Source organism: Camarhynchus parvulus, chromosome 12 (assembly GCF_901933205.1).
Source record: "Camarhynchus parvulus chromosome 12, STF_HiC, whole genome shotgun sequence".
Classification (NCBI taxonomy): domain Eukaryota; kingdom Metazoa; phylum Chordata; class Aves; order Passeriformes; family Thraupidae; genus Camarhynchus; species Camarhynchus parvulus.
In genome coordinates this window covers 16,612,947-16,639,572 of record NC_044582.1, presented here as the reverse complement: position 1 = coordinate 16,639,572, position 26,626 = coordinate 16,612,947, and the positions used below count along the sequence as shown (strand labels likewise).

Below are 26,626 nucleotides of genomic sequence, written 5' to 3'. Positions count from 1 at the left end.
CAGCAAACACACTTGATGCTGATACAAGGTCTCTTGGCTGCCTGCGCTCGTACCCATCTGTCGCGGTGGCACCGTGCCCGCCAGCAAGATGCTCTGCTATATTTGCTGCAGCATAGGTGCCAAGCAGACCAGATGTTTTCAGCAGGAAAGTGAAATGGGGAGGCAGGGTCCTTTTTTAAAAACTCCTGGCAGCTCTGTGGGGTGCAAGTGTGTGGGGGTCCCTTGCCTGTCCCTGCCAGCCCTGGCCACACACCCCGGCTCTTTGGGGGTGCTGCCTGAGCCAGCTGAGGGACATCACAGGCTGCCCGAGGTGCCTGGAGGCAGAAGGTGGCATTTCTGGTCCATGGGGACAGCCAGAGGGACGGTGTGGGCAGCGGTGCCAGTACAGGTGCAGGTGCTGGTGCGGGGCTCTGCCAGCGCCGAGGAGAGCTCGCAGCTCGCAGCTGGGATTTGCATCTCGGCACCTCTCCGCAGCCTGTGAGTCAGCACTCGCTCAGCCCTCAGACGAGTCCCAGGAGAGACGGTAAATAAGATGTTATTTTCCTCTCCGGCTGAGCAGTAATTTTCTGCCAGCCCACACGAGCAGGGAATTGCAGCGCCTAATCGCAGCCCCTTATCCCCTTGGCAGCGCTGCTCAGCCCCGGGAGAGCAGGGCAGGAGCAGGGAGGGGCTGCAAACACCGAGCAGGGAGGGGAGGATGCTCTGGCTGCATCTGGAGTCTCCTCCAGCAGATGGGCTGCACCCAGCTGTGCCTTTTGGGGCAAAACCCAACGCAGGTTTGTGCCCCATAGCCTCGAGGCCTGGCAGCAGCTTTCCCAAAGCTGGGGCAGAAAGGAGGGGGAGTGTCTGGCTCCTGGCTGCTCTGAGGAACTCCAAGTTTTTCAAGCGAGGTTGAAAAAAAAAAGCATCAGTAGCAGTCGTGAGTGTTTCAGGAAACAACTCGCTGGTATCTGTTCTCACCAGTGAGAGAAAAATCAACCCGATAGGATTACAGCCTGCTTAAATCCGGGAATAAAGGATGTTTGAAGTTCGTCTCTATTAACAAAACCCCTGGAGTTTTTTTCTTGATATTGTTGTCAGGGAAATGTTGAGGTTGGAGATATCCGCCCCGTGCGTATTCTGGCTCGCCTGTCAGATGGGAGAGCTGGAAGAAATGTGTGTGGGAGCCTTTTCCCAGTGCTGAGGCCACTGAATGAGGCAAATTCCAGGTGAGCTGAAGAGTGGCCACCTATCGTGATGCCCCTTGGCCGAAGAAGGAATGTGATCCTTCAGGGTTACCTACTGACAAAACAGAAAAATTGCATCTAAAACACAAAGCAAGGAAAATGTTCGATTAATTCTTGTGAAAATCTGTTGGTTCTATGTTTATTGTTCTGATTGACTTAAAAACGGAGCTGCATCTGTGTTATTCCAATTAAGCAGCTCAGTGCTTCTGCAGTGTCGTAGTGAGCATCTTGTCATGCAGTCGAACTCTGGAAAACAGTTTGAAGGCTCCTGAGACCAAAACCTGTATTTTTATTGCTTTTGGCTGCTGATGTTTGTGGAAGTTGGAGCAATGACCTGATAATTTGCCAATCACCATGAAACATGCGCTGTTAAACTTCTCTCCTGGGTGTCCCATGTGAAATCTCAGCTGCTTTAGATGCTTTGTGAAATACAACTGAGCTTTTTTAATTTATGTGGAGTTGTGATACACCTGGGAAGCTGATGCTGCTGGCTTTCAGACAGATGAAACTGGGTTTTTTCAGTGCAGAAAGACTGAACTTTTAGCTAGTGCCTATGAGGACTAAGCCAATTTGCTGAGCCAACTCCAGAGCTTGCAGCATTTGTTTGTTTTAAAGTAGTGCTGGCCAGAAAACAAAGATCCTGTAATACTACTGTAGTGAGGCCTTGTGTTTCCTTACCTTTAATTACAAAACCTTGGAAAACTTTTTCTACTGGAATTAAAAACTGTTGAGAGACAGAAATTCATCTTCTGTGGACAACAAACGCCTACGGAAGAGCCGCCGCCTGCTACTGCTGCTGGAGGTCCTCATCAGCAATTCTGCTCATCAAAGCTGACGTGGTTCCCTCAAAATAAGCTGGTTCCAGAAGATCAGTGCACTTTCTTTCCCACCCCCTTTCAAATCCAGCACCCAGGAGGATTCAGAGAGATTTCTGATCTGCCTGAAGCAGAGAAGGACAAGTCCCTGTGAAGCCTGTTCCTGGCGCAGGGAGGCTGGAGCAAGGTTAAAGGCAAGAAAAACACTCCTCCTGGCAAAATTAAGCCTCAAGGTGTATTTAATGAGATTAAAGTTCCCTGGTTGCTCTCTCTTGCTTTCTTTCTGTCCTATTTAATTTCCAGCTGAGCTCCCTTCCCAAGGCAGTGACCTCACGGGAGTCACTGGGGATTCTGCTGGGTTGGAGAGGTGGCTGTGCCTCTGTGGCACCCACAGGTGACAGGGTGGAACCCCAGGGTGTCTGAAGGTCACCTGCTGTGGCCACAGCCCCAGGATGAGGCACAGAAGCACTTCAGCATTCAGGACCTGCCCTCTTGCCCGTGGCTAGTTTTGTCATGAGTAATTTGGAGCAGTGGAATAATTTGTCACTATTTCTTCTCCCCACCCCTTGGTCTCAGCTCCCTGCCCTCCTCACACCTCTGCCCAGATGCTGTGATGAAGCTGCTGACCCTCTCTGGGACCCTTCCCGTGATTTCCAGCAGGCTGGGAAGGATCTGTGTCAGCAGAGATGCTGCTCATGCTTCTCGCTCGTGGTGCAGATGCCCAGGGGAGGTGGGCACGGAGGATTCACCCTGCAGGGCCAGCCCAGGGCTGGGCCATCAGCCATCAGCCCAGGGCCTGTGCTGCAGCCTTGGAGCAGAGGAGAAATGAGAATTTGGAGAGGATTTGCTTTACCTGGCACATGAAAGGAGGAGGCAATGAAGAAGATATCAGCGGGACCCCCGTCCCTTCTGCCAAGGGGCAGACAGGGCTCTGGGCTCTTCCCACCTCCCTTCTGCCAAGGGCTGCTCTTGGATGAGACTTTCAAATCTGCTCTTCCCCACCTCAAAGAGTCCTTCCCTGAACCCTTCAGGAAAGCTGGGACCTGTGCAGCCCCCAGGGCTGTGCTCAGGACTGAGCCCCTGGCACGGGAGAGGCTGGAGAAACCCAAACACAGCAGCAGCAGCAGCAGCAGCAGCTGCCTGCCAGGTGCCCTGCCCAGCCCTGGCTGCCTGCCCAGCACTGCCAGGGCTCTGGGATCCCTGCTGGCGCTGCCATGTGCCACCACTCACCCCAGACCTCAGGGCACCTGGGAGGGGCAGATGCTCTCCTGGGGCATCCCCCTTCCCAGGGATGCTGTCCCTGTGTCCCGTTAGCCCCCGCACTGCTGAAGGAGAGCCCATCACCCAAGGGTATTTTTAACATCACCTTGCTAAAATGTAAAGGCTCCAAGTCTGTTGGCAGACAGAGAGCTATTCTTCTCATTCTGATGAAGAAACTATTTCCTTGTACATCTGGTTCATATTTTTCTTTAGGTTTCTGCCAGAAACAATTCTGAAAACAAAACGCAGAGCCGAGCAGAGTGAATGTATACATTCCTGAAAGATTCCTTCACCACTCCTCTCCGACCCAAACCTACCAGTCCTCTTCACAAACCTTCTCTTTTTTTTTTTCCTTTTCATTTTTAATTTCTTTTTAATTAGTTTTCTTTTCAAAATGTGGAAACATATGGCCTGATCAGCTCTGGAACACTGCTGCCTGCATCGTATATAATGATCTACATTTAGAAAATAATTACAGCGAATAGGACGAGAAAATACTCCATCACAGAAATTTTTTTTTAAAATTTTTTTTTTCCTTTTTCTAATTGTTTAAGCCTATTATCTCTCCAGTCAGATTTGTCTGGAAAGCCTTATTAATGACTGTGTGACACGAGCCTCACGCTGGGGCCTTGCGGCTCAGAGATGTGTTTTTCTTCAAAACCCAGGTTTCAGCCTAGAAAAGGGGAAGCAGCAGCAAGTAGAGTTTGAGGCCACGCTGGGCTGCACACATCCTGCTTTGGTGGGCAAATGTGGGCAACTAGCCAAGGGGGCTTTGCTGCTGCAAACCTGGGTGGGTTGGGCTGTGAAAAAAGAATAAAATAAGGAAAAAAACCCGCAAAAACCAAAGGGAGAGTGATATCCCCAGTGCAGCCTACCTAAGCAGCAGTAATTGGGAGGGAGGGGCCGGGCAGGTCACGGGTTGGTGGCCCTGGAGGCTGGCGGTGCCACCTGTGAGATGGATGGCACCCACGGGGTTGTCATAGCACCACAGTCCCCTCCCCAGCACTGCCGAGGGAGCTGAGAGCTTTGCCTGATTGGGAGCAGAGGCAATGTGCTAAGGGAGAAATGTGCAGCCCCAAATTATTTCTGTTGCTGGTGGGAGGAGTGCAGCTGCCGTGCGACAGTCTCCTCTCCCTCACCGAGGTATCCAAGGGATGGAAGGCCTCGTGTTGTGCAGGTGATGCCACGGAAATGTTTGAAAACCTTTTATTGAGGCAGGTTTGTGTTGAGAGGAAGAAATCAGCCTTGGGAGTAGGACCCCCCCTTTACCTCCTCCACAAATATCCCAGGTTTTCCTTGCTGGCTTGGTGAGGCTGCAGCTCCAGGTTAGGAGAGAGGAGGTGAGTGGCTGGGACACGACCTGCAAACCACTCCGTGTGCCTTGCCTTGCTCTTCAGCCCTGTGTAAATGTTGATTTAAATGCCTGTGGAAGTGCAGGGAGCCCTGTGTGCAGAGCAATGGGTGGCTCTGGAGCTGGGGACACCTTTGCTCGGGGCTGTGTGAGGTGATCTATGGGACAGGAGGAGGGGACACCTTTGCTTGGGGCTGTGTGAGGTGATCTATGGGACAGGAGGAGGGGACACCTTTGCTCAGGGATGTGTGAGGTGATCTATGGGACAGGAGGAGGGGACACCTTTATTTGGGGATGTGTGAGGTGCCCTGTGGGACAGGAGGAGGGGACACCTTTGCTCAGGGATGTGTGAGGTGCCCTGTGGGACAGGAGGAGGGCTGTGGTTGCTGGCAGGGCTGTGAACCAGAGCCTGCTCCTTGCCTGCAGAGAGCTGCCTGCTTTCACTCCAGTAATTGCACGCTTGGAAAACGCTCCTGCTAAAAGACCAAAATGACTGATTACAAAAATTGGAAAGGATTAAAATCTCTGAAACAATGCAAAGGGAAGAAAATAGATGAACCAGCGAGGGAATGGGCTTATCGCTTCTTGAGCAAACAAACAAGTGAAAGCTAATTTTCTGAGCCAGCAAATGAATGATTAATGAAGCAAGGCACGATTAACCCTTCACCAGGAGCTCACCTCCTCGGGTGACTGCTCTGCGCAGCTATCGCCCTGCTTCACACTGGAATAAAGACACAGCTTGATGGTCATAAATCTGTTGCTCAGGTTGTATTTCAGAGGGCTCTGGCATAGCAGGTATATCTGGGGAAGGAAGAAAATATGGTTTAAAGATGTTCCAGATGTACAGTGGGATGTGATGTTGTTTCAAGAGCCACCCAGCTCTGTGTCTTTCCCAGCAAGGTAATAAACAAGCTCCCTTGACAAAGGCACAACATATTTTGAAATATGAACTTGTCTTTTCACCGCATGTTGTTAAATGATTAATTTGCCTTATATTAACTTAAAATGAGCTCATTAAAAGATTTCTTTTTTTCTTTGAAAGCGCTGCTCATTATATTATCATTTTAAGTAATTAAATCAGAATAAATGGCTCTGTGAAGCTATTTTAATGTAACATCTAATTATATCTGACCTAGACACTGAACTATAATCATTAACTACATGAACTGTGTAATGTTCTGCAGACTCTTTAATAATTTATACGGGCTGGATTCAGCTGCGTGGAGTTGTAAGCTGAAGTGGTTGGATGCTGTGCACCTGTAGTGGTGTGGCATAGCTGATGGGAGTTTGCTTCTCAGGCTGTTTCCTGCCTTGCTTTGGCTCTGGGAAGTTTTTCCTGTGAAGTTGTGCAGGCCACAGGCTTGGTTGGACCTGGCTGGGGCTGCTTCTCCTTTATTGTGTGTACAGACATCAGGCACACGTGTGGTGTGATGTTTTCCTCTGTTGGATGCTCTAGTCAAGGTAACATATTTATACAATATATTTAAACTGTATTAGATTGTGATTTAGATGTTTTCACATGAGTAGCCAGCCTCAGCTACAAGAAATTTTGGGCTTGCTGTGTTAAATTATGTTCTTGCTGTGTCTCCTACAGAGGCTGAGACTGTCCTTCCATTTCAAGCAATTTTTTCTGATCTGTTTGCATACAGCTTCCAGACTCATACTCCCTGGAAGACTCATTCAAGTTAGGCTTAATCCTGGAAATAAGTTTGTTTGGGGAAGGAAAAATTGGCTTGTGGGAGTTTTAACCTTCCCTTCCTCAAGGAGAACGAGAGGGGCTGGGTGCTGCCGTGGCAATAGATGGTCCATCCATCTTCCCTGCCCCGCCATGGGCTGGGTGCCCTGTGGCAAGGGAACAGATGTACCATGTTGTAGCACATCCAAAAATTGCTGGTGCCACCTATTGGTGGAAAACTGCAGATTAAAACGTGATTAATGTGCGTTATTATGCCCTCTGCTTATCTCTCCCCAGCTGACAGGTGGGTCGGGCCAGTTCTGCTGTTAGTTTTAACATCGGTGGCTGTTGGCAAACATTGCTGGCATTCCTCCTGTCTCTTGGGTGTGATTTGCAAACAGGAGGCTGTGCTGCGGGCAGGCAGCTGCCAGGGGACTGTGCAGCCCCAGGGATGCCTCTGAGGACAGGGCAGGTAGGCAGCTCTGCAGTGGAGGGCTCAGAAAAGCCAGGCTGGTGTCGATGTGACAATAAACCCGCTGGGCTTAGAGAAATTCTGGGTATTCCTGCAGAAATTTTTGGGTATTCCATGCAGGGGCAGAGGTGGTGTGATAATGCAGAGCAGCCTTGGGGGCCCCACAGGCAGAGCACAGAGCTGGATAATCTCTCCAGCCGCAGGAGAGCTGGGCAGGATGCAAAGGCTTTGCTGCCCAGCCTCTGCTCTCTGGGCTTTTCCAGCCTCTGGGGTTCTCCAGCCTTGCAAAGGAGGTGAGGGAAAGCTGAATCCCTGCCTAGGGCCCTGCTTCCTCCTGCCTTGTTGCAGGGGACCTTCAGCCAAGCCCTGATAGCCACAAAAAGCCCTGCTGGCCTCCTGCCTGGTATGCTTAAGCAGTTTTATAGCTGTCATATAGAACAGCCCTATATTAGCAGCAGGTTTAGTGCTCCCAGGAAACATTCAGCCACAGCACTGACATCATGGACTAAAGGCTCCAAAGGTTCACTTGCTTAAGTGGCTATTTGTAATAGAGTCTTTTAATAAAATCTCATTAAAGGAGAGCTCCTGCCCGAGCCTGGTTCCTGAGATTGCTGGAACACAGCACCAAGATCAGCCTCGAGCTGCTGCAAGAGGCAGGGGAGAGTAAAAGGGGCCCTGCAAGGCTGTAGAGAGGGTTGGAGAGAAGTGCTTGGTGCTCATCCATGCTGCCCCTGTCTGGATCCAGAGGAGTAAAAGAGCCTTGTAGACTGCAGAGCAAAGGATGAGCAGTGCAGAGGGAAAGGGAGAGAGTTACTCCCAGCTTTTGCACAGAGACCACCCTGGCTAGCAAGGACTGGTGGGAGACAAGAAGGGCTCAGACTTGTCTTCAGTTTTCCCTCCCCACCACAAGCTCAGAAATGCTGATTATCTCAGCCCCTAAGCAATGGGCAGAGGGTTCAGGCTGCTCCTGAGTGAAGACACTGTGCTCTGGTGCTCCCAGGACTCCCTTTGTGTTTCCTGTTGCAGTTTGGCTGAACCATTTTACTGAGTGCTTGAAGAATAATCTGAATTCCAGGGAAGAGTTTTCCAAACACTTGTCTCCTCTGTAATTTTACTGTCATGTCATAGAGAGGAGCTGCTTGAAAGACTTCAGGAAAGAAATTATTCTCTACTTCAATCCTAGGGGAGTTTTTTTGTTGTTTTTATTTTTTTTAAATACCTAAAAAAATTACCCTTTGATGTGAAAATTATATGCACTTAGAGATATGCTAATAAGAAAATGATTGGAGAAATGTTGAACATGGAGAACAGCTCATTTCCGGGCTCTTTCCCTCACCACCTGCACCCCTGACAACCTCAGTCCCACCCTTCCACATGCACATCTCTCTCCAAAGCTATTCTAAAAGCTGCTCTTACTTTCTGTGGGTTCAGCAGCAGATCCCTTGTTTTAACTGGGGGGACTTTTTGAAATTCTTTTTCATGTGAATTTTCACGCCCATTCTGTGGATTTAAAAAAAAAATTAAATTTTAAAAAATTCTTTATTTTTAATTTTTGTTTTAATTCCTTTTTTATTCTTTTTTTAATTATTTTTTTCTTTAATTTTTTAATTTTTTTTTAATCCTTTTTAAAAAATTCTTTTTCAAGTGAAGGGCTTCACGCCCATTCTGTGGATTTGCCAGAAGGATGGTGGTAAAATCCCTGCTCAGGAGATGCTGAAGGACCAGCAGTGCTTCCCCAGTCTGGACTTGGGCCGTGCACTGGTCCCAAAGCCATCACCAATCATGGCCCAGCTAAAGCTTCTCAGCAGATCCCTGTGATCCTTAGTGGTCCCCAGCCTCCCTTCCTTGGGCAGGGATTACAAACGTGCTGCAGAATGAATGAGAACTGCCTGTGCTGGCCCCTGGTTTGGAGGGGATACAGCATGCTCTGGTGTCTGCTTCCTTTCAGAGATGCCTTGCCTGTGGTTCTTTACACGTGTGAAATGAGATAAGCCAGGGGGGAAAAGGATGCTTGGAGAGTGGCAGCCGGGATTGCATCTTGTTTTCTTCCCTTGCTGTGTTCAAAAGCAGAATTTTAGAGTCAACAAAGGCAGGGCTGGTATCGTCACAGCTGAGGGTGGGTTTGTTTGTAGCAGGTGCCCTGCTGCGTGCCTGGCGTGCTGCTGCAGATAGGAAAAGCCCTTGCAGAGAGCCTGAGAAGCAGGAGATGAGTCCTGTCTGTGAAGTGGGAGGGTGGCTCCCAAGGGCTGAGGTTTAATGTGCCTCTGCTGTGGTGTCCTGCTCCCTCCATGTCCCAAGTTCCTGCTGGCATCTCTGGCTGATGTCAGGGCAGCAGCTCCTCAGGCCATGGGTGGTGCCCAGTGCCATTAATTCAGAAATTAGAGCAGCTGCTGCTCTTCCTTCAGAGACCCGCACGGTGATACAGTGCAAACTTGCAGTGACAGCTCTGCCTGTGCTGGCAGCCTGAGAGGGACAGGGGAGGCGTCCTTTCACTGATTAGCTCTGATTCCCCTGCTGGGGAATAGCCTGACTTGCTTTATTAGAGCTTTTCTAGGTGGAATTCTTGGTAGATAACATGCCTGTGAGATGTTAGCAGAGGCAGAGGCTGCTGCTGCAGTCTCAGCTCGTGTTGCCATCATTGCTGTGCTCTCCTGGTGTTTCCCTTTCCTGGCTCACCCCTCAGGGAGCCCTGCTGCACCCCTGTGGCTGCCCCAGATGGCTTTCCTGTTCATGGGGGGGATCAGCAGCCTCCAGCACACCCCAGTTTCCTGGAAATCCATTGGAAATCCATGTCCTTGCGTTGTCTTTCCCTGCTGTTGGAATCTGGGGTGAGGGGGGAATACTCTTCTTGTGTCTTCCTTTTCCTGCTTGTTTTTTTTTATATGAACATCTGTTGAACCAGAGGTAGTCACATCAGGGAAAAAAAACTCTTCAAAAGAACCCTGATGTACTGAATTTCCAGCTGTTTTACAGGGCTGCTCCAAATCAACTGGTTGCATTAATTAATTAAAATAACTTTGATTTCAAGGGTCCCCAGAGTTTATACCTGAGTTCCATGAGATCATGCAAATCCCATGTCGTAAATGTTGCCTTTGCTTGTGTATTATCTGGTTCCATATTTTTCCTAATTGAGAGAGGCACTAAAAATATCTATGAAACATAAAATATACATGATATATTGGCACCTTTGGCACCAAAGGAACTGAATATAGGAGTGCACATGCACCCACCACCTCTGCCCCAAGGAGAGATGCTGAGCACTGGAGGGCTGGTGACCAATGCTCAGGGTTACATTTCACACCCATCCGAGTCCAGTGAAATCTGAAATCTGTATTTTGGGGTGGAGACACTCTTCATTCCTGGTTTCCTTTGGCAACTTGCTCCGTGCTCGTTTTTGTGTCTGGCAGGAGCACAGTGGGCTCTCTGTTTGCTCAGGCCCTGGTCCTGCAGATGGTTCAGATCCAGTCTGGGCTTTGCTCTGCATCAGTGTTAAACAAATCGGTCCATGGAAAACTTGCATCTGGATTCAAAGGCTTGGCTATAGGCAAAAAATTTCTGCTTTCAGCCCTAAATTCAAAGCACTTGGAGACACAGAGGCAAACTTTTAACCTTGACAATGGGCAGAGGCACAGGTGAAATTTCCCTGCTAACAAGGCCAACTTTGGGTGGGCTGGGCCTATTTGGGAGGTAAATAACATCCCAATTATTTACATATACATATATGTACACACACACCAGGCATTGCAGAAAGAAGCCCTATTTATGAAGCCTTATATTCAATAAATCCATTGTAACAAGCTCTGACTTTCCCACAAATGTGCCAAACTATGAAGTAACTTGCATAGGGCTGCACAAGTGCTTTTGGAAGGTTGCTGTTACCTGTCATGTGGAAGCAGTTTTGATCCTAGGATCTCAGGTTTCATCTGGGAATGGAGATATTCTGGCTCTAGAGAGGCTGTTAGAGGAAAGGCATTTTAAATGGCAAAGATGTGTGTGTTGTGAATGTGTTTAAAACTGTAGGTACTTGGAGCCTGGTACCTGCGCAGCAATGAATCACAATAAATAAATGCAAATGTCCAGGAGAACAAAAGGAACATTAAACAGATAACAAACGCTTCACTGGGAAACAGCACAGCTTCAGAGTCCATAAATAAAACCCCCTAATCTAATAAATGTTCTGGAGATAACTGGAAAAAATACGGAAATGGTCACTTGGTTGTGAGGGAGCATATTTCACTTCTGCCGAGCAAAAGCACTGGAAGCCTGTGCAGCTGAGTTGATTCATGGCCCTCTGTAATGTCCTGGTTATCCCCAGTCACAGCAGGTTTCATGCAGCAAGTACTCCAGTCTGTCAATGTTGAGTTAATATTTTAAGGACAAGGGAGAACAACCAGATTGTGGTTTGCTGATGGGTTTTTTTCCTTCCACCCCCACCCACCCCCCTTTCTTAGTTTTTAGGAAATGGGGCTGCTGATAAGGGAAGAAGCTGCACAGAAAGGACTGCCTGGTGTGCTAATCGCTGGGAAGATGGAACTTCCTCTGAACTCTCCAGGAAGAGAGGAGGTGAGTCAGGGTGGATGGAGGGTCTGAACATGAGCCAGGAGGGAGCAAACACCACCAGCTCCCCCGGGACTCCAGTTAAAATGCTGGGCCAAGGAATTCGGAATTGTTGGTTTTTGTTTATTTTTTTTTAACTGAAAAGCTACAGAATAGTACTCATTCCAATCAAGCAACATTTCTAGTACAAAATAGATATTAAAATACGACATGTTGCTTTCCTCTTCTTAAACTGGTTCCATTTCAGGTCAAATTATTTTTTCAGTTCAAAGTATAACTTATGGCAGAAACAGTGAAATATTTCTGGGGAATCAAACTCAAACAGGTTGAAATTGTCAAAACTAGATTATATCACTGGTGTAAAAGTGCCTGCCTGGTGAAGTTCTGATGCGCGCAGAAAAACCAGTGAGCTTTGGTTTAAGCACTCCTTCATTGCAGGACTTCCTTCTCATCTCTCTGCTTGTAGCCAACACAGAACAAATGGACAGACTAATGCCAGACAAGTGGGCTTCACTAAAGCCTTTCTGACATGTTCAGGATATCTAGAACCATGTGATTTTTTTTCCATCAGGATGCACAAGCTACGTGAATACAAAATTCAAAAGAATTAAACTTCAGGAAGGGTGGATATTCCTTCTGCCTTATAAGACATAAAGAAGTAGCCCCTTCATTCTACTAAAATACCCTAACACATCTGGGTAGATGAAAAAGGTCCTCAAATATGTTTTTCAGAACTGGCTTCTGTTTCAAGTGTGATAAAGTGGTGTGGTAGGAGACAAAGACCATTCAGCTACTTATCCATTTTGGCGACATTTGTAATTTTCTTATTAATGTAAGCTTTACAGTCTTTCTTCTTCAGGATGCCAGAGTCAGTAAAAGACAAACACTATAGTTAAAACAAGTTACTCATTTATCTCCTCAAAAGGGGCTTTTAATGAAATACAATCTGCATCCCTGTGTGTCAGAAAAGCTCCAGAATCCCTGGTGTGTGCTGGGACAGGTGATAGCAGCCTGTTTCCAGCATGGTGGTGCTCAGACAGCCGTGTACTCTGCTGCCTTTGCTGTTCCCCCTTCCTCTCAGGAGTGACTTAATCTGATGCTGGTGTCACCCTGGGTGGGTGCACATCTCCATCAGTGGGAAGGACAGATGCTGCTCATGGGTTTTCTCATCCCAAATCTGCCAGAAGCCCTGTGGGCTGCTTGCTGCTGCTGAGGAAGGAGGTGTTGGGTGTTTTGTTTGGGTTCTTTTCGTGCTGAGCTGAAGAAGGCTGAATTTGGTGTGTGGTCTGTGCATTTCCACGAGGAAATGTTCCCAGTGATCTGTATCTGTTCTGGCCCTGGTGTTTAGCCAGGCAAGGATGGTCCCTGGTGTCTCCTCAGGATGTGTTTAAGTTGTTTGAGCAGCAGCGTGCAGTGCAAAGCACCTGGTGCCAAATCTGCCATCACTGAGCTGTAGGGGCTGTCCCTCCTGCTGCCAGCTCTGTGCTCTTTTCCAGGCACAACTCGCCTGAGAATGCGCCTGGCTGAGTTGTTAGAGGGGAAAAACTCAGCAGAAAGGGGCGTGGGGTGTGTGCCAGGAGCAAGGGCACGCTGTGTACCCATAGATCTGTCTGTCTGTCCCTCTCTCTGGGGCCAGAGGAGCCTTTGGGGACAGAGCCCTCTGGGGAGGCGGCAGACAGGGACCTGCCTGGCAGCTGCTCCGTGCTGCTGCTGAGATCCAAAGCTGCCTGTGCGCAATGCTCACGCTGTGCTCTCGAGTGAGCTGTGTCTGAACTGCAGACACTCCTCACAAGTCTATATTAAGCACATTAAAAGCTGAAGCAGGCTGCTCGGGCGGGTGCTTTGATAGATTTTCTGACTGTGCGTAGCGTAACGTTAGAGCAGGGAAAAAACTCCCAGCCTTGGCTGATGCTCCCCCTTTGCTCTGAGTGTGGTTTTTTTGCTCTGAGTGATGGGGATGGTGAGGAAAGCTTGTGCAGACACCGACCTGCAGTGCTCTGTGTGAATGAAAAAGCTTCCATCAACCCCTCTGGATCATCTTTATCAGCAGAAGATCCCTGGCTCCTGCTGTCCCTGGGCAGCTTAGAGGAAGAGTATGGTTGGATAATAAATTGTAATTGCAGATCCCTTCATTCATCGTTGTCAGTTATTGTTGATTATTTTGTCTGTAGATATTTAGAATTTATTTTGGTAGAAGTGAGACAGAATCCATACAGCTTGCATTTCTCCAAGTAATGGTCCCAGAGCAGGACAGCGTGTACCTGTGCAGATGCAATTTAACAGCATTTTAGAATGCTAATGGTGACTTAGAGATGGGGTTTTAAAAATATTCGGGGGAACAAAGTCCTTTTTTTTCCTTAGAGAACTCAAACACAAACAAAACAATGTGATTCCAGAGCAGCAATGCTTTTCCAGGGCTGTTTGTCACAGTTCAAGCACCGGTGGGGGTGGGAGGAGTTTGGGATCTGGGCACCTGGAAAAGGCATCGGCACAGAGACAGCTGAGAAAAATGAGGAATTGTGAGGTGTTGGTTTTGGCAGGGCTGCCCTGTGCTCTGGGGGGCTTTTCAGAGCCTGTATTCCCATTTTCTTTTGGGAGGCCTTGGCTGGGTGAATACCTTACACCCAGAAACACCGCTTTGCGTGCAGCCTGTTGTCAGGGCTACAGACACACGCAGAGGTGCATGTGTGAAAAATGCTCAGTAAACAACCAGAGATTTTAGGTGGAGGATTTTAGGAGCATCACATCCGTGTTATCACACACTTATCACCTTCTGCTGGTGTGGTCATGCAGGTTTCACCCTGTCAGCGGCTGCTGGCTGGAGCAGGGATGTTTTATGGTACATGGGTGACCAGGCAGCTCCATCCATGGGAAATTCACAGCTCCCTGCCCATGAAATCCATGCTCTTTTAGCCTCAGAACCCCTCCATGTGTGGGATATGGGGTACACGACCTGCTTTATCTTCTGCCTGTCTTCCAAAGGTCTTTCCCCCTTCACACACCATCCCCAATCCCGTGTTTAGCTCTTGGCTCTCTCAGCCTTTCAGCGCCCAAGTGATAACATCTGGTCTAGCACCGAAAGGGGAATAGAACTTGTAGGAGATCATCGGGAAAAAGATGAAACTCTGGGTTAGAGTCGGAGCCTGCAGTTAATTCCCCGCTCTCAAATAGTGTTTTCTGAGTAGGTGATAATCACTGGGCCTTTCCCGATTAATTAAAGGGCTTTACAAAGCAAATGATGTGGAGAATATGCAGCCTGGGAGAGCAGTGGGTAGGAGAGGCTGTTGGTGTGATTTTCATCGGGTCTGACAGTCTGCCTTGGTAGGAGGGAAGGGGGAAGGAAAGTTCGCTCCTGGGAAACAGCCCGGGCCTTTCCCCAGCTGATTTTGGGGCAGGAAGAGGGATTTGTAAGGTGGAAAGTGGATGAGACACTGCATCACTGGTTAACTGGGAAAGATTGAGCCTCCAGTGGAGAAGCAAACCACAGTCCTGCTGCTCCTGCCACTGGGAGGCAAGGTTGTGTCACCATCAAATATTAATGTGTGACCTCCAGGCGATGCTTCAGAAACCTACACCCTTGCTCTTCATGTTTCTTTAAAGTCCATGGGAGCTTTGCCACTGAATTCTATAAGACAGAGACAACATTCCAAGATTGCTGATTTAAAAACTTTTCATCAGTAGCGCTGAAAAATTAAAAAAAAATTAAAAATCCAAGCTGTACCTGTTGCAAGAATCAAACTCAGGTTTGAGGAGTTTTGGTGGTTTTGGTTCTGTGTGTAAGAAAAATTAACTGAGATGAATTCTGAGCTTGTTCTCCATGGTGCCTTTTACCATCTCTGCAGTCTTTCTCCAGAGAGACTCAGCCCCTTGAATTGAGGGTCTTTCTGGGCATAATTTTAGTTCTTTAAGCTTCTAACTTCACTGGTAACTTTTAACTGTTGGACTTGACAGTCTTCAAGGCCCTTTCCAGCCTACATGATTCTCCAGTTCTGTGTGGTAAGTGTTGAAGGCCTGGAGGTTTAATTGAGAAGGGAACCTACCTGCAAGGAGACTTTCGTAAGAAGAAAACTTTATTTCCCAGGATGGGATCCCATTACCCACCTTCAATCTTTTACCCACGTTTGGGACCTGGGTGAATATGGCAGCACTGATAATGAGTGTGCAGTGGCCAAGGAGGGTTGTTTGACACTGAGGTTTTCCATTCAGACTGCAGGAAGTGTGCCTGGACTCTCAGCATGGCTGTGATCAGATCCATATGAGGACAGGGATATCAAATTCCCCAGCTCCCTGCAAAAATGTTGTGATTAATCACGCTGAGAGTTGCAATTAGACCAAATAAAAGCAGCATGTTAGAGAAGCTAAGAAGGAGGTGATGTGAGTGTTATTAACGAGCAGGAGGTTTTGGCTTTGTGGAGCTTGCTTGAAATGTGTCAAACAAATAGAACCGAGATAAATGTAAAATCAGCTGACTGCATATTACCCTGGAGGATTTGAAATGAGTGTTGGGGAGGGGAAGGAAGATCATAATTACCCAGAGGAAAAGGACTAAATCTATGGAGTGGAATAGTTATTCATGTTAATTGTGTCATCATTGCACAGATGCCAGGGGCGATGAGCTGGGAGGCTTTGCTTGCACGCTGTGCCAGGGGAGGGTTAATGGGGTGGGCATTTACAGACCCCTTAAAGGACATGGCTCCATCAGACCCCTCTAAATGTTCATCCCTGCCAGAGGAGAGGGGTACAGGGATGTGGGACTTGAGGAGGGGGGAATCTCTGCTATTAGTACAGCACCATATTTGCAGAAAATATCCCAAACTTGGCTTGTCCTGTTTTCAGCTGCTCTTCAGAAGCTTTTCCATCAGCAGAGTGATTATCATTGATTAAGATCTATTGTGGCTTAATTAAGCTATCATATAGCACCTTTTCTGCAACTCACTTCAACTGACAGCAGTGCTTAATCTGGCTTTCTTTGCCTCTTCTCCCCTTGGTTATAAACCTTGTATTGGGTGGATTTTATGTTGGTTCTTTCCAGCATATTTTATGGCTCTACAGCTTTCCTTATCTGTTTTTGTGCTGTGTTCTTGCAGAGATTTATGGGCTGAAGTATTAGATGCAGAGCAGGAAAGGGGGAAACAGAGCTAAACCCATTAAAACCCTGGAATCCAAGCATTGGAGGCATTAAGTCTCTTAAAGAAATGAGAGGAAAGCCTGGACTAGGACATGGATGTGAAATCCCTGTGCTCTGGCCTCTGGAAAGAGCAGGCTGGGGTTGTCATCCATGTCCTGTGGTTCAGGCTGCGGAAATTAGAAAACTGGGAAGTTAAAAAACTGTGCAGGAGCTGCTCACTGTCAGTGCAGTCCCTGGCTCTATGTGTGCTTGCAGAGTTGGGCTTGGCAGGGTGCATTTAGGGGCTGGCACCACTGGCAGGGACATTTCCTGCTGGGGGAGAGCTGGTGATGGAAACTGAAGGGACTCTGAGCAGCCTGCTCTAGTGAAAGTTGTGCCCTCCTATGACTGGGGTATTGAATCAAGGTGATCCTCAAGGGCCCTTCCAACCCATCCCCTTGTGCTGAGTTCACTGGGCTGAAGTTCTGTCTTGGACAAAAAGTTGTGCACACCGCTGGCTGACAGAAGAAATGGCTTCTGGCTGGACTCTCCAGAGGAACAAACCTGCTCTGGGCTTTGAGGACGAGCTCTGCTGCTGCCCTGCCCCTGTCACTGCTCAGTGCTGGCCCTCAGAAACTCCTCTCCTGCTCTGACATCCCCTTTGCCTCAGCTTCCTCCTGCTTCCTCGGCCTCAAGGTCAAGTCTGCTCCTCTTGGTCTAATGGGTTTTTTTGTCATATTTATTAGGTGTTTGCATGTGTCTACCACACAGCCTTTGAAGCTGTCCTCTCCCCTACCTGAGTCTGGTTTGTTCATCTGCACAGTTATTGGTTGTATTTGGGTATTATCTGAGGTTGAATGCTGTAGTTGTTAATTTGGGCTTTAAAAATAAACTCAGGTATTGCAGAACACTGAGGGAAGCAAGGGCTGAGTACATTGGCTCATGACCCCTTTCCAGCCAGGCTGGGCTGGCAAATGTCTCTTAACTGCAGAGAACAAGTGGTGTGCACTGTTATCCTGCCATAAAAACAAAGGACTCTTCTTTCCAAGTGATAAAGCCTGGGGTTCACAGTTTCTAGCTGAAACAGGCCAACAGCTTTCAGCCTTTTTATTGCACTTCTTCAAAACTCTTGCAATTCTCACTACTCAGCATTTTATTGCAGTATCCTGTGCTGCTGACCTGGGCCACTGCTGCTCTTTGTGTCCCCTGACAAAGCCTCACGCGGTGCTCTGGTGTTTGTCTTGCACTGACTTCATCCAGCTTGTCAGGTGTCCCCCATCTGCTTTCCAGTGCCTCTTCCTTATGGGTGCAGCCACTTACCTGCTTAAATATCTCCCAAATGCTGATTTTAGGTAAAAGAATGCTAATGCAGAGCAGATGCCTGAGTGCATCTTGGAGAGGCTTGCTGATGGCTGCGGCGCTGTCATCGCTCCGCTCGCTCCCCCTCGCTCATGTGGTGGCCACCTGGAGCTGCTGGTAACACACCAGGGGCTTCCTTCCACCTCCAAAACCCAACCTCTGTCTTTGTTCTGCAGCTCATGAGGTTTCTTCCCATGATCCAGGGCCTTGCATGCGCGTGGGGGCCACACAGACCCATCTGCCCCGTGTCTCTGTGTGAGCACCGGGGCAAACCTGGCTCCTTGCTAAAGCCTGAGAAATGTGTTATGGTGAGGTTCTGCTGGTCTGGCAAGGTTCTGCTGGCTGTGTCTGCAGCAGCACTGGCTGGCTGCTTTGCTGACTCTCATCTAAACAGAGCTGACACTGCCTGACCCATCTCTCAACCTCTCAAGCCTGAATAAGCTACAATTTCTTGTGTGGCCCTTAGTTTTATACCTCTTCCTCAGAGTTCAGCTTCTGGAATGGTCCTTCCTTGCCTGTGCAGCTCTGGGGATCGTTGGCACGAGGGAAATTTCACCCAGTGCCCAGGAACAGATCTTGGGGAAGGTGGGAAGCCACACATACCCTGTGTAACAGCATGGCAATAGCTTCTCAAAAGATGCAGGTGGGAGCCCAGGCCCTCCAGGGCCAGGAGCAAATGCCAGCTACTGAAAGCTGCTTTTTACAAAATGAGTTGGCTTTTATTTATTATTGTAGCTGCTGTAAGTCAAGGGAAAGGCCTTGAGTTTTCAATCTATATATTGGTTTGCTCTGCTGCCTCGTGCAGACCCAAAAGGAGGATGGTAACTTGCTCCCCGCTCCATCCTGATGGCTCTGCTGTCTCAGCAATGATTACATTCTTCCCTGAAGAAAGCAGAGGAAGTAGAAGAAGCTTTATAGGGAGAAGAGAGGCTTTATATGGAAACATCTCTTCCCACTCTCCTGTTAATACCCATCAAATTCAGGGGGGTAAATTGGATGCAACAAAGATGTCTCAGAACTGTAAGAGACTGTTTGGATGAATCTTTCATGTCAGAGCTATGGTTTTTGTCTTGCATGAACATCTGTGACACTCCTGAGTGTGATGTGTCCCCTGAAAACAGCAGAGTGCAGTGACATCTCAGGTGAGTGCTAATGTCAAGAGCTGTGGGTGGATACTGTTTTATCAGATGTTTCCTTGTAGACAGGAGTCCAAGAAAAGCCAGGATTTCGCAATGCAAGCAGAGGTCTGAGCCTGTCCCAGCTCCAGGTCCAGCAGGACCTGGGGGAACCTTGAACTATGAAAGGCAGCAAAGTGACACAACACTGTTTTTGGGAGCCCAGTCCCCAGTGGCCTGCCTGAACTTCTCCTGGAAAACTTCTGCATCCCACAAAGTCAAAAGAAGGTCAAACCCCACCTGGAAGCAACATAATTTCATTATTCCAAGTTCACAGGTGATAAATTTGGCGTCCTTGGCCAGATGTGGGATGAATTCAGAGTCGTCTTTACCCAAAGAGACACTGGTGCTCTTGTTCTGGGCAGATCCTCATGTCACAGCCTCCTTTGCAGCCTCCTGGTCCAGCAGCTGGTTCGTGCCTGCGACCCCTTGCTCAGGGGTGCCATCTCCCTCATGAATGCAGCTCCCTGATGAGTGCTGGGAAGTGTCAAATGAGATTTCAGTGCAGAGAAGAAAAACATGCAGCTGGAAAATCAGTCAGAAGGATTTTTCATCAAGGAAAAAGCTCTCTGTGGCTGGGTCTCCTCCCCAGCTCCAGGCTGCTGAGCTTCCTCAGCATCACTCTCCAACCCTCTCTTCCCTCTGTGCTAATTTGCTGCTCTGTTGGTTACATCTTTGCACACACCATCTCATGTGGCCAGAGATCCCCCAGCAGCCTTGATTTTCCTCTGACCCATCATATGGGAGAAATTTAACATAGCTTAAGTGGATTTTGTTTATTTATTCTGCACCTCGGCCATCAGAGACTGCCAGTGCCTGGGTGTGAATTACAGTAAAATAAATAGATGTACTAATTGATGCTGCTTTGTATTGGAAACCATTCTTGCTTATGAAAACATCTCAAAAGGTGCAGAAAGGAGACACATCCGCTCCAGAGCAGGCAAATCAACTGTCTTAATGAACATTAACACAGGCTGTTCAAAAACCCACCCTGAACCCCGGTGAAGTTCCCACGTTGGGCTCTGAGCTTGGGACAAAACTCATGATGTTCATCTTATTGCAAGCACAGGACTGTTGGTGGAACAGTGTGAATAGAAACAGAGGAAGAGCAAAACAAGGGGGAGGTAACTCAAGTTTATGCCATGAAGGAATTCACACCCACTGGAGTTGTGTGCGTGGCTGTAACCAGGTTCTGCTGCAGCCCCTGAGCCAAAAAATTGACACAAAAAAAAGGAAAGGGGGGGGGGAATGTTAATCACCATCTTCCCTTTCCTATAAATGTGTTAATGGTTTAGTAAGTGTTTCCAAAAATGTCTGTGCGGGATTAAAATAGAAGCCATGGCCAAGTTTAAAATGAGCTCTTGGATGGGGAGCAGGCAGGAGGGTAAATCCTGGTGATGCCACCCCAGGCAGAGGGAAATGTGCATGTCCAGCACAGGAGGATGGAGAGGGTGAAGTGTTTGTGCTGGGAACTTTCTGTTGGCTCTCTGGGGAGCTTGGTCATCCCAGCAAGTGGGAACAGGGCTCCACATAAGCAAAAAGGACCACGTACCGAAGCATGTGAGGGTTGCCATGGAAATCAGGAGTTGTTACTGAAAAAGCAGGAAAATCATGAATGATCTGGAAAACCATGGATTTTTGGAGCTTCCTGTCCTCTGCTCTGTAAAACCCCACCCCAGATTGTTGAATTCCTTTCTGGGAAGGTGTTTGTCCCTGCTGCAGCTGCACGGGACAGCAGGCTGTACATGCATTTATGGGGGCACATAACCCCCACTTTTCATTGCAGCTCTGGGCTCTGGCCCCTGACTGGTCCAGAGGACGAGGCAGGAACTGTAACCAGGGCATGGAAATTACCTGGGAAGCCTCTGCCATGAGCAGGGTGTGACAAACCCCAGGCAGAAAAGCCCCCAAATTATCCATGGGTATCTCATGGATAGGCTTGTCCAGACCTGTTCCCAGGGAAGAGAATGAACCAGGAGACAGGATCAGAAAGCTGGGCAGAGTCTCCATAACTCAGCAGTGGCTGGTGGAGGATGCCCTCCATGTAAAGGCTGGGAGGGGGCTGTAACTTGCCAGAGGATCTGGGAAAACTCTCCTGGTTTCCCAGTATCCACAGCATTCAGAGACTCACACCCATGGTGGGCAGGAAAGACTCAGGAACTGGCTCCAGGACAGATCAGATGGAAGCCATTCCTAAATGAATGTAATGATGCATGGAAGTAAAATGTTATTTTGGAGCTAAAAGTTTAAATATATATAACAGTAACGAAGGCAGGAGATCTGCTTTGGGAATGCCAGCACACTTGCTGCTTCCAAGGTTTTATTTTAAAGTCAGGATACTGGAAGTGCTGTTCAGCATGTTTCCAATGAGCTGCTAGGCCCCCTGGAAGTGCTAAGGCCATGTTTACTGAGAAGCTGCATGGTAGATCCTGCTGGAGAATGTTTGGGAGCTACTGACAGCCACAGGGCTCCACCTTTGGTAGTTTGGTGGCTGAACTCTGTGCCATCAAAGCCATCCAAAGGACAGAGCCTGTAGGATGAAGAGGTTTCTCCTTTCTGGGCAATAATGGGAGCAAAAGCCCTGGAAGCCCTGACTGCACCTGCAGCTGTCCCAGTGCCCCACCTCTCTCAGCGTCCCCATTCTGGTCCATTCCAGGGACTCTGCTGCCTTCCTTGGCCCTGCAGGGCAGTGTCCCAGCCCCTCTCAGCCCCTCACTGCCTCTGCTGCAGCAGGTCAGAGGTTTTTCTGTGTAGGACACACCTACAGGGATGGATCCATTGATCCCACTGTGCTGCTGGGATATTTTTGTTGTTGTTGTGTTTAACTTTCTGCTGTTGACTTCCGCCTGTGGGCTTGTAAACTCAAGCTGTCCATTTGGTACAGGTCTCAAAGCATCATCTTACAAAGAGAGAAAGAATTTTCATTTATAATCCATGAGACCTATTCAGGGATGGGCTGTCCTCCCCCTCCCTCTGCCAACAGACCTCTAAGTGAACAAACAAATGTCTGGAAATACAGGCAATTTAGCTCGGAAGAGATATCATCAGTGGGGTTCAGAGGTTAATGGGCATGGAGGATTTATAACAACCCTGGCCTATAAAAAAAGAAAGGGGGGAAGAAAAGGAAGAGGACGAAAAGAAAAAAAGGAGTGGGTAGTAATCTAGTTGACATCTATTGTTCTTTGTATAACAGCTCATCTGTATTCTGTCTGGTCCAGGGTATTGCAAAGAGAATTTAAAAACACATGTGTGCAAGCGCACACACACACACACACACACACACATCCATCTATATATATATATATATATGTATATGTGCACATATAAACTGAAATATAATGAGGGAAAAAGCCCCTGTAAGTTTGAACCAACAACCCATATATCTTTATTTGCTGCCAACATCCAAGTGCTGAGCTCTCAAGGAGCCTGGATCTGTGCCATCATCTGTCCGTGTCTGATCTCTTTGGTAAATACGGCGGCTGCCAAGAGTGAGGCAAACGAAAAGCGCTCGCAGATTAGAGAGAAACACATGGCAGCCACTGACCTGCTGAAATCATAAAATACGTCATGGAGTAAGGAAAGAGGGGAAACAAATCATCCTCTCAGGGACTGCCCATCTGCTCACATAAAGCCACAATCATTATTGCAAATAAATACGTTCAGACCGGAGAAGTCTGGGAATAATTTGGGGGAGGTGGGTACCTTTTTGTGTGTGTGTGTCTTTGGAGCCCTCTGGAAGTTTTCCTACATAAACAAGGTGAGATCATCCTCCAGAAATAGATATCTATCAAATAATTATGTAGGGAGCAAATCCTTATTTTATGGGTACAATTACGGGAAAAAAATTCCAAGACAGGATGGGGCCATAGCATTGGAAAGGAGCCCCTGTGGAAATTGCAGGTCCATGTTTTTCCAATGAAGGATGGATCAGTATTTATCATCTGAAAGAGTTTGCAGTGTGAATAGTGGCTGTGTTTTTGCTATGAAGTGAAAGGATGCACATCTTTCTCTGCCTTTTTATTCCCTTGGTGTTCCACAGGGATTTATCCAGGTATTAGATTTAATACAAAAGTCCTACTTGGGTTAGATTCTTTTTGTTGGTGTTTTTTTGGTTTTTTAGGACTTAACAGGTTAAATTTGACTGGAGCCTGCTAGAAGCCTGGTGTAGTACATGTGTCTTCCTAAGATCCAGGATTCTGGATGAATAGGGGCTGCCTCCAAACGTGCAGGAGGCGAAGACTGAAAACAGGAGCTACTTTAGAAGTTGGTTATCTCTTCTTCTTCCCCTTTGTTCTTTTCCACCAAACTGTGCTGAAAACTTTGAGAGTTATCCTCTGTTTGATGGTACTCCATTCCTGCCCAAGACAAAGTTGCAGGTACAAGGTTTTTTGTAACTCAGGAATATTTTCTTAAATATGTGCACAAGGGTGTGCAGGATGGACTAAGCCTGCAGTGGGTCTGTGACTTCCCTCATGTTCCCATCACAGGACTCAAACCATGTGTTTTGGGTGAGGAAAAAACCACTTGAGGATGGGATTTCCTATGAGGGAAACCTGTGTGAACTGTCCTGAACTGTGAGAACCTGTCCTGCTTTAGCATCCAAAGGTCTCCATAGGAAATCCCACCCTCAAATGCTTTTTCTTCACTCAAAACACATGGTTTGAGTCCTGTGGTGGGAACATGGGGGGAATGTGTTCTGTGCATCCTCATTTCCCATAGGAGGCATCTGGGGAAATAAAATAAATGGGGTGGCAGAAACCCTCACCTGAGGTTCTCTGTCATGGTAGTTTGGTTACCTGGCTGTTTGTGGTTTGGTTACCTGGCTGTTTGTGGTTTGGTTTCCTGGCTGTGCTCATGGTTTGGTTACCTGGCTGTGTTTGTGGTTTGGTTACCTGGCTGTGCTCATGGTTGGTTACCTGGCTGTGTTTGTGGTTTGGTTACCTGGCTGTGCTCCTGGTTTTGTTTCCTGGCTGTGCTCATGTGCAGGTTGTGCCTCAGGGTGATTTGTGCTGCCCAGGGAGCTGTCTGAAAGCCCAGGGCAGCTCAGCCCTGTGTGAGGTGTAGCCACAAATCCAACTGCTCCTATCACACCTGGCCAGTGGTTCTGGTAGGGGATCATGTGCTCAGAGCTGTTTGACCTAGTTAAAACACCAAACCACTCTGAACAGGCTTTTTCATGATGCACTACAGACCTCCACATGCAGCACCAAACCTGTGCACTCCAACCTCAGCTTGATGTAAACCAAAGCCATTTTACCATCCAGTGATGCTAAAATCTCAGGTTTTGAGAGGTTACATGTTCCTGGATGTTCAGCAGAGCTCTCAAGAGCCCATGTGAAATCTGGGGCAGGATGAGAAGGAACTGGCCAGCTGCCCCTGGGCATCCTGCCAGCTCTGCCCACTCCACTTGCTTCCCCTTGAGTGGTTATGTGAAGGAGCAGTAAAATGCTTTAAGCCTTAGGGACTAAAAACCCCAAAAATCCACAATCTTCTCAGCCTAATTCCAGGGTTTCAAGAGTTAAAAGAGCAGCAGTTATACCAAGAGAGACTTCACTACAAGATGACTTAGCAGAGTCAGGAAGAAAATGAGGGAAAAATTCCCCAGCTCTGAGTACAGGCTGGCTCTGTGACCCCTATTTTCTGGGAAAGCCAGCAGGGTAGTGGAATCTTGTCACAATGTGCCAATGCATAGGTTCCTCCCCAGTATCTAAAACTGAAGATTTCATGCCTGGTGCCAAGCAGCTCTAAAAGAGGGGGTTCCCATCTCTGTTGGCTGCTGCTCTTGTTATGCTGTTGTGCCTTTAAAACTGCACGAAGGATCCCAGCTTTCTGCCTTCCCTGAATTTATTTTTAATATTACTCAGCTTTCCACTCTTTGCCTTTATCTCCAGATTCCTCTGGGAGTTTTTTTTTTTTCCCATGGGTAAATCCCAGTGCAGGCCACAGTGTCCCCCTCTGCAGGAGATAACCTGCTGCACTGGGTACCCAGCCATTCTTCTGCCTGATTATAAAACCAGAAGGTGTTTTAGTGTAATCTCCTGAGCATTTGTTAGCCTGTATTATTTCCCTCGGATTTATGATTATCTTTACACACTTTGCAATTATTTTCTGATCTTATGATTCTCTTAGCTTCTCCTAACGTTCAAGCTAACTTGATGAATTACATCTTTGCTTAACCCTTTGCCTGCTGTTGGCAAGGAAAGCTGGTGGTGTCCTCTTCCTCTCTTGTCCTACAGGACTGGAATTCCTGGGTTATATTTTTAGTAGATGGCTCTTTACCAGTATTTTTTTAGTTTGTTGAATGGCAGAAATTAATTTTTTCTCTTTGACTTACTTGGTGCCAAAATTTTTATCCTTCGTGACAATAGGAATCTAGATATATAACATGAGCTGCAATACGTCATCTTCAGAAAATAATGATCCAGCCTATTTATCATATTTTTAGTTTCCTCTTTATGGATCCCAGGGGCTGCTCTGTTTTGTTTTCCTTTGGTTTTTTTGTCTTCGTTCCAAGAGCAGTGATGAAATGACATATCTTACTTATTCCCTCGAGATCCTGGGCTTGCATGCTTGCTGTGCTACAGAAGTTAAAGCTCCTCATTCCCTCAGGGGATGTTGTTTCCCAGTTGCTCAAGCCTTCATGGGGCTTTGTGCCAAACTGTGCTGGATAGCACGTTCCAGCTCTTGTGAAGCCAAGGATGGGGGTTAGAATGTTGGGATTTTGCTCCAGCCCCCCTCAGCCTTGCTCCTGAGGATGCTTCTCCCAGGAGCTGAAACCTCAGGTGATGGTTCCACCTCTCCCTCCCTTGCTGCTGCAAAATCCAGCTGAGCTGGGGACCTCACCTGGTTTAAAAATAATCCTGTGCTATGGTGAGGAGCAAGGATTTGATTCCAGGAAGCCCTGGAGCTGCTTTCCTCCTGCTCCTGCCTCCCAAAACACCCTCCCAGTGCAGAGGCAGGAGAGCTGGAGGGCTGGGGGTGTGTGTGTAGGGGCTGCAGGAATTGCTGCAGGAGGGATTGCTCAGGGACACTGCCTGCTCCCTGCTCCCTCACCCTGCCCCATCCATTCATGTCCCAGCCACAGCCTGCGCCTTGCTCTGTTCATCACATCACCGAAATCAGCTGAAGTTCTGAAAAAGAGGAGAAAATTTATCCTTGTTTTTGGTGCATAGGAACATCCCAAATAGGCTTTGCCAGGAGATGGTGGGATGGCACCTCTGTGCTGCTCCAGTTAGAGGGGACCCAGCTCTCTGGGGAAGGCTGTGTTGCAGCCCTCATTTAATTATTGAAATTATTTAGGGCTGCTCACCTGAATTGTTAGGTAGCTGTTTAACCATGGTCACTGTAAATAGAGATGAGTGCAGGCTGTCAAGCTTCATGCTGGAAATGAAGCAAATCCCATTGATATGGGTGGTCCCAGGCTGGCTGGGGAGGTGACCCTGCAGCCCACAGCACCATGGCTGGGGTGCTGAGGTGAGGCTGCTCAGCCCTGGTCCAAGGCAGGAAGGGCAGCACAGAATCACTAAGGTTGGTGTAAGATTGATGTAAAAACCTTAGAGATCGTGGAGTCCAACAATTAACCCAGCAGAGCCACATGTGAGTTTCTCTCTGAGCCAGGTGCACCGAGGC

General features: G+C 47.9%; 1 protein-coding gene across 1 annotated transcript in view; it reads left to right on the top strand.

The window, feature by feature from the left end:
• The window catches only part of PROK2 (prokineticin 2), a 110,930-nt gene that overhangs the window by 10,800 nt on the left and 73,504 nt on the right, over positions 1-26,626 (top strand). The window contains exon 3 of the mRNA XM_030956851.1: positions 11,258-11,362. Coding sequence (XP_030812711.1) covers positions 11,258-11,362 — 105 coding nt within the window. The remainder of the gene's footprint in view (positions 1-11,257; positions 11,363-26,626) is intronic.